Here is a 10,188-nt window from a genome sequence, read left to right as displayed (position 1 = left end):
GGGATTCTGGACCGGGCGCTGGTTCGCTGTAAGTTGCTCTCAGTATCCCAGTTCATTGCTGGTTATTCAGTATAGCTCCCTGTCCTGTATCCCAGCTCTGCCTGCATTTATCTGTGTTACCTCTGGTTTTCTGCCCCTTGCTTTGTATTCTGACTATCCCTGCTTGCTGCCTGCCCCTGATCATTTGCCTGACTTTTGACTTCTCTTCGTTTAGTGATTCTGTACCTTTGCTGCCCGCCTGTTATTACCTGGACTGTTGACCCTGCATTATTGTGTTTGTACGTGTTGTTTTGTCTTTTTGTTTCACTAATATAGGCCAGGGACCGCCGCCCAGTTGCCCACTGCCACCTTTAGGGCAGATAGTGGCAAGCAGGCAGGGTCAGTGGGCGGGGCTTAGCTTAGGGCTCACTGTCTCTGTCTGTTTGGTGCGACTGGTCCTGACAGCACCATACACACTTTAGAAGAAGTTAGTCCCATGGGTGGGGGAGGAGCAAGAGTCTTTTGTTTTGGATGTTGTGGAGAAAGGACACGAGCCAAATAGCTCTCCACAGTGGTCCTATCTGGGCCCTGGCCCTCTGCTAGGTCCCCGTACCCCAAATTCAGTCTTAGTAACCTGCATGGGAAGGACGCAAGTCAGCACACTGTCTCCAACTTCTTTACCTGTAACCCTGCAAAGCACTATGCACTGTTAAACTCCTCTTAGAGAGGACTAGCCAGAGATAACATCGACCCACGCTGAAGGCAAGGAGAAGTCACAGAGCATTACAGTATCCACACTGGAGCCACAGAGCCAGGAACTGATCCGGACAGAGCAAAGTTGCAGTAAGCCTAAGAATGCTGTCAGCAGGGAACCCTCAGCACTCTGCTCATCCCAGGGAACAAGGTCTGGGGCCTGTGTCTCCCATTAGGAAGGTTCAGTCGAGTCTAGTGGGCATAAGGTGGTGTGAAGACTGAAGTCAAAGGTCAATACACGGGCACAGGTGTTCTTCTTCTTCTTACAAGTATTCTACCTCATCCTCCAACATCCCGGCAGAGCACAAAGCTTCATGGGTTGAGACTCTCACGGCATCCTCCTCTCTGCTACTCTACTTCTTGTCACAACTCAAACAACACGACTATATCCTACACTGCACTACTCCTACAGATCTGTTCATTCTATTATCAAGTGCGTTTCAGAGACTTTGTCTACAAGGAGCCTTATAGTGTGGAGCCTGTATTACCTGCTGCACATTTAGAAGCACTAAACCAACTCAACTTTATTTCAAGACTCTGTGATTATTCTCCATCACTGACACAGCACACACCGCAACCTTGGGACCTCTCCCCTTTCTGTGGGTGATGGGTCCTACTATCCGGGAGGGTCATTACACCGCTCTGACCACCTGTGACTACATCATCTGTGACACTATCCCAAGGGACCCGGCAGAACACCGACCACAGGGGAAAAGGGTTCAGCCAACCTGATAAAATAAAAGCAGTGGTGCCATCCCACCTGTGTGCCCTCCAGGCACTGGCGTCATGTGACAGGGGATGTGCTATTTAGGGGAATGGGATTCCTCTGTTTGGTAATGTTCGTGGTAATGGTAATGGCAATTCAGCCATATCATTGGATATTATTACTATTGAGTGCCATATGTTTATATGTTTACATGCACATCCCACTTACTATTATACGAGAGGTTGGGGCCTAGATAATGCCTATACAGAAGACAGGAGGTTGGGGGTGGGGCCTAGATAGTGCCTAGACAGAAGACAGGTTGGGGGTGGGGCCTAGATAGTGCCTAGACAGAAGACAGGAGGTTGGGGGTGGGGCCTAGATAGTGCCTAGACAGGAGGTTGGGGTCTAGATAGTGCCTAGACAGAACACAGGAGGTTGGGGGTGGGGCCTAGATAGTGCCTAGACAGAACACAGGAGGTTGGGGTGGGGCCTAGAAAGTGCAGAGACGGGAATTCAGGAGGTTGGGGATGGGGCCTAGATAGCGCCTAGGTTGGGGGTGGGGCCTAGATAGTGCCTAGACAGAAGACAGGAGGTTGGGGGCGGGGCCTAGATAGTGCCTAGACAGAAGACAGGAGGTTGGAGGTGGGGCCTAGAAAGTGCAGGGACAGAACATAGGAGGTGACAGGAGAGGGGAGCACAGTTGGAGGGGTGACAGGAGAGGGAAGCACAGCCGGAGGGGTGACAGGAGAGGGAAGCACAGCCAGAGTGGTGACAGGAGAGGGGAGTACAGAAGGAGGGGTGCCGGGAGAGGGAAGCACAGCCGGAGTGGTGACAGGAGAGGGGAGCACAGCCGGAGGGGTGACAGGAGAGGGGAGCACAGCCGGAGTGGTGACAGGAGAGGGGAGCACAGCCGGAGGGGTGACAGGAGAGGGGAGCACAGCCGGAGGGGTGACAGGAGAGGGGAGCACAGCCGGAGTGGTGACGGGAGAGGGGAGCACAGCCGGAGTAGTGACGGGAGAGGGGAGTACAGAAGGAGGGGTGCCGGGAGAGGGGAGCACAGCCGGAGGGGTGACAGGAGAGGGGAGCACAGCCGGAGTGGTGACAGGAGAGGGGAGCACAGCCGGAGGGGTGACAGGAGAGGGGAGCACAGCCGGAGGGGTGACAGGAGAGGGGAGCACAGCCGGAGTAGTGACAGGAGAGGGGAGCACAGCCGGAGGGGTGACAGGAGAGGGGAGCACAGGGAAGGTCCAATCCATCAACCAACATTACCATCTAAGACCCCAGTGACTGTCAGTGTGAGGTATGGGGGACATGAGGTTGTGTGGTGGGATTATAGTGTTATCATTTGTATGACGACCTTTCTACGATAAGTAATAAGTCATACGATAAGTCATCATTGTCTGGACCGTGATGAGGAGACGATCTGCCCCAATCCCATGTGACAGTCAGGGTAATAGTGAGGCTTTGGAAAGGGCGGGGCATAGTTCTGTCAGCCATCATGTGACCCCTCAGAATCCACCAGTTAAAGGAGGCTTAACCTTTATTTGTACTCTACTTCATTATGTGATGTCACCAGAGTTAGAAAGTGATGTCACCAGGTGAAGGTAAGGAAGCTCATGTACCCGACACTCAGCCTGACCAGCTTTATTGCATACAAGGACAAGTAATATAGCACAAGTGACCTGTGGTGGCACATTATAGCTCTCGTGGACTACGACGATAGTCACCAGCACTGGATCTGGAGCGGGTCATACAAATCTGCTTGGTTACTGGGGTCCATTGCTGGTGCCCCTTCTGTCCTGAGGTCGGTGGGAGGTAACACAATCTTAGGGATGGGCACTGCAGCGCTTACTGAGTGCCTCATTGGAGTACTGTAACCGTAAAGCTTGTGGGACAGCTGTAAGGACAGTTATCGGGGGAACGTGAGGTGGGGTCAGCCACCATGGTGGGGAACGTCTAACACGCAGCAGCCTGAGGAAAACAAAGATACCTGAAGACCACAATGCAATGGGGAGAAGTTCATATTTGGAGAGCTGTACATAAAGGATAACCCCTATCATCCCTCCCCCAGTCCCGTCAGTCTGTGCTGTCCCGGAGCCCACCCCACCACCGCATAGACACAAGTCTGTTCAATGTAGGGTCTTGCGTGCTCCACATGGACATCGAGGAGTAAGTCGTCTTGTTCGGGGGCGGTCCTGGGGTCATTTCCCTACAGAGTCGAATATGATGCGGTTCTGCTCCGCCTGATGCTTCTGGTTCTGAGTCTTTGCCATGTCAATCATGTGCCGGAGTATATGGTAAGTCAAGTCTATGGAGATAGGGGGGTCTTCTCTCTTCAGGCGGTCAGAAAACACTTCCAGGAAGGTTCTGGCTGATTCCTCAGGTCGGGACTCTTGGAAGACTGTCTGCAGGACGCTGAGGACAGGGGCCAGGTCCTGGGGAGACATCTTCTGCTCGGCGGACAGGGAGCCCTTACTGAGCCTCAGCTGCACATGGGGGTCTCCGACCTCCAGCTGGGGAACCTTCTCCCTTATAAAGTACAGCAGAGCCTGGGCACTCTCATCACTCAACAGTCCCTCCAAGCTGAGCCTCGGACCCTCAAAGAAGCTCCTCTCCAATGGGTGGGCCCCGGCCTGTCCTGTGAGGATCAGAAGGCAGGCGAGCAGCGTGATGGATGATGAGGAGGCAGCCTTCATGGTGACCTACAAAATAAGGAGAGAACGTCAGTGAGACCAGATCAGCTCCATACGACCCCACCGAGCTCATGTCCACCCACTGGTCTCCGACATGGACACTGGGTCAGAAGGGGCATAAACCATCTTCATCCGGGGCCACAAACCATCACTATATAGACAGTGTGAACAGAACCTGAACCCTGCTTTTAGGGACCATCACCTGTGGCTCCTACCAGGACCTTCATCTACAGGATCTGTCAACAGTCTGGAACTTTCCGTTCTCAACATCGTGAAGACATAAAAACTAAACAAGAGAAACAGAAGGGACGAGGTCTGCAACCAAATAGATTTATTTTCTAGATTCTTCCCCATTCTTGGCGTTCTCTTAAAGGGTTCGTCATCTAAATAAACTTCAGTCTTATCACAGAGACATGTCAGAAGTTGTGATTGGTCACAGATGGTGGATTGTATGGTGGTCTATGGTGCTTGTCCACTGCAGTAAGGGAGGGAAGCGTCCAGCCTCAGGCTTCTCCTGGCTCATTCTAAAGTTCAGTATGTAAGGAGACCCCAGCAGCACAGAGTATGTAAGGAGACCTCGGCAGCACAGAGTATGTAAGGACCCCCCGGCAGCACAGAGTATGTAAGGACCCCCAAGCGGCACAGAGGATGTAAGGACCCCCCGGCATTATAAAGTATGTAAGGAGACCCCGGCAGCACAGAGTATGTAAGGAGACCCCGGCAGCACAGAGTGTGTAAGAATCCCTAGCTGTACAGAGTATGTAAGGACCCCCCCGGCAGCACAGAGTATGTAAGGAGACCCCGGCAGCACAGAGTATGTAAGGAGACCCCGGCAGCACAGAGTGTGTAAGAATCCCTAGCTGTACAGAGTATGTAAGGACCCCCCGGCAGCACAGAGTATGTAAGGACCCCCCGGCATTACAAAGTATGTAAAGAGACCCCGGCAGCACAGAGTGTGTAAGAATCCCTAGCTGTACAGAGTATGTAAGGACCCCCCGGCAGCACAGAGTATGTAAGGACCCCCCGGCAGCACAGAGTATGTAAGGACCCCCCGGCATTACAAAGTATGTAAGGAGACCCCGGCAGCACAGAGTGTGTAAGAATCCCTAGCTGTACAGAGTATGTAAGGACCCCCCGGCAGCACAGAGTATGTAAGGACCCCCCGGCAGCACAGAGTATGTAAGGAGACCCCGGCAGCACAGGGTATGTAAGGAGACCCCGGCAGCACAGAGTATGTAAGAATCCCTAGCTGTACAGAGTATGTAAGGACCCCCAAGCGGCACAGAGGATGTAAGGACCCCCCGGCATTATAAAGTATGTAAGGAGACCCCGGCAGCACAGAGTATGTAAGGAGACCCCGGCAGCACAGAGTGTGTAAGAATCCCTAGCTGTACAGAGTATGTAAGGACCCCCCGGCAGCACAGAGTATGTAAGGAGACCCCGGCAGCACAGAGTATGTAAGGAGACCCCGGCAGCACAGAGTGTGTAAGAATCCCTAGCTGTACAGAGTATGTAAGGACCCCCCGGCAGCACAGAGTATGTAAGGAGACCCCGGCAGCACAGAGTATGTAAGGACCCCCCGGCATTACAAAGTATGTAAGGAGACCCCGGCAGCACAGAGTGTGTAAGAATCCCTAGCTGTACAGAGTATGTAAGGACCCCCCGGCAGCACAGAGTATGTAAGGACCCCCCGGCAGCACAGGGTATGTAAGGAGACCCCGGCAGCACAGGGTATGTAAGGAGACCCCGGCAGCACAGAGTGTGTAAGAATCCCTAGCTGTACAGAGTATGTAAGGACCCCCCGGCAGCACAGAGTGTGTAAGAATCCCTAGCTGTACAGAGTATGTAAGGACCCCCCGGCAGCACAGAGTATGTAAGGAGACCCCGGCAGCACAGAGTATGTAAGGAGACCCCGGCAGCACAGAGTGTGTAAGAATCCCTAGCTGTACAGAGTATGTAAGGACCCCCCGGCAGCACAGAGTATGTAAGGAGACCCCGGCAGCACAGAGTATGTAAGGACCCCCCGGCAGCACAGAGTATGTAAGGACCCCCCGGCATTACAAAGTATGTAAGGAGACCCCGGCAGCACAGAGTGTGTAAGAATCCCTAGCTGTACAGAGTATGTAAGGACCCCCCGGCAGCACAGAGTATGTAAGGACCCCCCGGCAGCACAGAGTATGTAAGGAGACCCCGGCAGCACAGGGTATGTAAGGAGACCCCGGCAGCACAGAGTGTGTAAGAATCCCTAGCTGTACAGAGTATGTAAGGACCCCCCGGCAGCACAGAGTATGTAAGGACCCCCAAGCGGCACAGAGGATGTAAGGACCCCCCGGCATTACAATGTATGTAAGGACCCCCTGGCAGCACAGAGTATGTAAGGACCCCCTAGCAGCACAGAGTATGTAAGGACCCCCCGGCATTACAAAGTATGTAAGGAGACCCCGGCAGCACAGAAAATTTAAGGAGACCCCTAGCAGCACCGAGTGTGAATCATGAATAAAAGGAAGCGTATTCCAGCAGTCCAATAAAATCTGGTATTTATTGTGTTAATTAATTTTTCTACATTTTTTGTATGTAACGATTTTATGGAATTAACACAATAAATACCAGATTTTATTGGACTGCTGGAATACGTTTCCTTTTATCCATGTTGCAACGTCTGATCACCCACAGGTGAGGTCCTCTGCACTCCTATTCCGGGAAAGAGAATGGCCAGCTATATGGCAGCAAGTAAAGCATATACGGAGTAGCAACGGAAAAACTTTAGCTTTTATGTAAGAATCCCTAGCAGCACAGAGAATGTAAGGACCCCCCAGCATTACAGAGTATGTAAGGACCACCTGGCAGCACAGAGTATGTAAGGATCCCCCAGCATTACAGAGTATGTAAGGACCCCCCTGGCATTACAGAGTATGTAAGGACCACCTGGCAGCACAGAGAATGTAAGGATCCCCCAGCATTACAGAGTATGTAAGGACCCCCTGGCAGCACAGAGAATGTAAGGACCCCCTGGCAGCACAGAGTATGTAAGGATCCCCCAGCATTACAGAGTATGTAAGGATCCCCCTGGCATTACAGAGTATGTAAGGACCCCCTGGCAGCACAGAGAATGTAAGGACCCCCCAGCATTACAGAGTATGTAAGGACCCCCCGGCAGCACAGAGTATGTAAGGACCCCCCAGCATTACAGAGTATGTAAGGACCCCCCAGCATTACAGAGTATGTAAGGACCCCCCTGGCATTACAGAGTATGTAAGGACCCCCCCTGGCATTACAGAGTATGTAAGGACCCCCCGGCAGCACAGAGTATGTAAGGCCCCCCCGGCAGCACAGAGTATGTAAGGCCCCCCCGGCAGCACAGAGTATGTAAGGACCCCCCGGCAGCACAGAGTATGTAAGGACCCCCCGGCAGCACAGAGTATGTAAGGAGACCCCGGCAGCACAGAGTATGTAAGGACCCCCAGGCAGCACAGAGTATGTAAGGACTCCCCGGTAGCACAGAGTATGTAAGAATCCCTAGCAGCACAGAGTATGTAAGGACTCCCCGGTAGCACAGAGTATGTAAGAATCCCTAGCAGCACAGAGTATGTAAGGACCCCCCGGAATTACAGAGTATGTAAGGAGACCCCCCGGCAGCACAGAGTATGTAAGGATCCCCCAGCATTACAGAGTATGTAAGGACCCCCCTGGCATTACAGAGAATGTAAGGACCCCCTGGCAGCACAGAGAATGTAAGGACCCCCCAGCATTACAGAGTATGTAAGGACCCCCCGGCAGCACAGAGTATGTAAGGACCCCCCAGCATTACAGAGTATGTAAGGACCCCCCTGGCATTACAGAGTATGTAAGGACCCCCCCTGGCATTACAGAGTATGTAAGGACCCCCCGGCAGCACAGAGTATGTAAGGACCCCCCGGCAGCACAGAGTATGTAAGGACCCCCCGGCAGCACAGAGTATGTAAGGACCCCCAAGCGGCACAGAGTATGTAAGGACCCCCCGGCAGCACAGAGTATGTAAGGACCCCCCGGCAGCACAGAGTATGTAAGGAGACCCCGGCAGCACAGAGTATGTAAGGACCCCCAGGCAGCACAGAGTATGTAAGGACTCCCCGGTAGCACAGAGTATGTAAGAATCCCTAGCAGCACAGAGTATGTAAGGACTCCCCGGTAGCACAGAGTATGTAAGAATCCCTAGCAGCACAGAGTATGTAAGGACCCCCCGGAATTACAGAGTATGTAAGGAGACCCCCCGGCAGCACAGAGTATGTAAGGATCCCGAGCAGCATAAAGTATGTCAGGACCCCCCCAGCAGCACAGAGTATGTCAGGACCCCCGCAGCAGCACTGAGTATGTAAGGACCCCCCCGGCAGCACAGAGTATGTAAGGACCCCCCCGGCAGCACAGAGTATGTAAGGACCCCCCCGGCAGCACAGAGTATGTAAGGACCCTCCGGCAGCACAGAGTATGTAAGGACTGTCCGGCAGCACAGAGTATGTAAGGACCCTCAGCAGCACAAAGTATGTAAGGACCCCCAAGCGGCACAGAGTATGTAAGGACCCCCCGGCAGCACAGAGTATGTAAGGAGACCCCAGCAGCACAGAGTATGTAAGGACCCCCCGGCATTACAAAGTATGTAAGGAGACCCCAGCAGCACAGAGTATGTAAGGACCCCCAGCAGCACAGAGTATGTAAGGAGACCCCAGCAGCACAGAGTATGTAAGGACCCCCAGCAGCACAGAGTATGTAAGGAGACCCCAGCAGCACAGAGTATGTCAGGACCCCCCCAGCAGCATAGAGTATGTCAGGACCCCCCCAGCAGCACAGAGTATGTCAGGACCCCCCCAGCAGCACAGAGTATGTCAGGAGCCTCTTACCTGGCAGAGCTGCAGCTGTCCTGGAGTCTTCCCTGCCTCCTCTGTTGCTGCTTCTTTTATCTCAGTCCTGATGACATCAGCAAAGTCAGGAGGAGACACCAGAGCCAAACAGTGGGATGACATCACTAATGACACTGTGACCTCAGAGTCTGGAATCCCCCCCCCCCCCTCCCCAACCAGACACAGAGGGGGGGGGGGGTCTCTGACGAATTATAATATTATTACTATCAAGTGCCAAGTCCCAGAGCTGAGACCCCAGCCCCAGCCATCCCTGCCTGTCTCTATATACCCTGCCTGTCTCTATATATCCAGCCTGTCTCTATATATCCTGCCTGTCTCTATATATCCTGCCTGTCTCTATATACTCTGCCTGTCTCTATATATCCAGCCTGTCTCTATATACCCTGCCTGTCTCTATATATCCTGCCTGTCTCTATACATCCTGCCTGTCTCTATACATCCTGCCTGTGTCTATACACCCTGCCTGTCTCTATATATTCAGCCTGTCTCTATATATCCTGCCTGTCTCTATATATCCTGCCTGTCTCTATACATCCTGCCTGTCTCTATACATCCTGCCTGTGTCTATACACCCTGCCTGTCTATACACCCTGCCTGTCTCTATATACTCTGCCTGTCTCTATATATCCTGCCTGTCTCTATATATCCTGCCTGTCTCTATATACTCTGCCTGTTTCTATATACCCTGCCTGTCTCTATATATCCTGCCTGTCTCTATATATCCAGCCTGTCTCTATATATCCTGCCTGTCTCTATATATCCAGCCTGTCTCTATATACCCTGCCTGTCTCTATATACCCTGCCTGTCTCTATATATCCTGCCTGTCTCTATATACCCTGCCTGTCTCTATATATCCTGCCTGTCTCTATATATCCTGCCTGTCTCTATATATCCAGCCTGTCTTTATATACTCTGCCTGTCTTTATATACTCTGCCTGTCTCTATACACCCTGCCTGTCTCTATATACTCTGCCTGTCTCTATATATCCTGCCTGTCTCTATATATCCTGCCTGTCTCTATATATCCTGCCTGTCTCTATATACTCTGCCTGTCTCTATATATCCAGCCTGTCTCTATATACCCTGCCTGTCTCTATATACCCTGCCTGTCTCTATATATCCAGCCTGTCTCTATATATCCTGCCTGTCTCTATATATCCT

General features: G+C 52.4%; 1 protein-coding gene across 1 annotated transcript; it reads right to left on the bottom strand.

Moving 5' to 3' along the window:
- Positions 1–3,081: 3,081 nt before the first annotated feature.
- UCN (urocortin) lies at positions 3,082–9,163 on the bottom strand. The gene is made up of 2 exons (XM_069974156.1): positions 9,006–9,163; positions 3,082–4,140 (listed from the first exon to the last, which is right to left on the bottom strand). The coding sequence occupies exons 1-2, from the start codon at positions 9,126–9,128 to the stop codon at positions 3,640–3,642; spliced, it is 624 nt and encodes a 207-aa protein (XP_069830257.1). The 5' UTR covers positions 9,129–9,163; the 3' UTR covers positions 3,082–3,639.
- Between the last annotated feature and the right edge of the window lie 1,025 nt (positions 9,164–10,188).

Source organism: Dendropsophus ebraccatus, chromosome 6 (assembly GCF_027789765.1).
Source record: "Dendropsophus ebraccatus isolate aDenEbr1 chromosome 6, aDenEbr1.pat, whole genome shotgun sequence".
NCBI classification, from domain to species: domain Eukaryota; kingdom Metazoa; phylum Chordata; class Amphibia; order Anura; family Hylidae; genus Dendropsophus; species Dendropsophus ebraccatus.
This window is presented reverse-complemented; position numbering and strand designations above follow the sequence as displayed.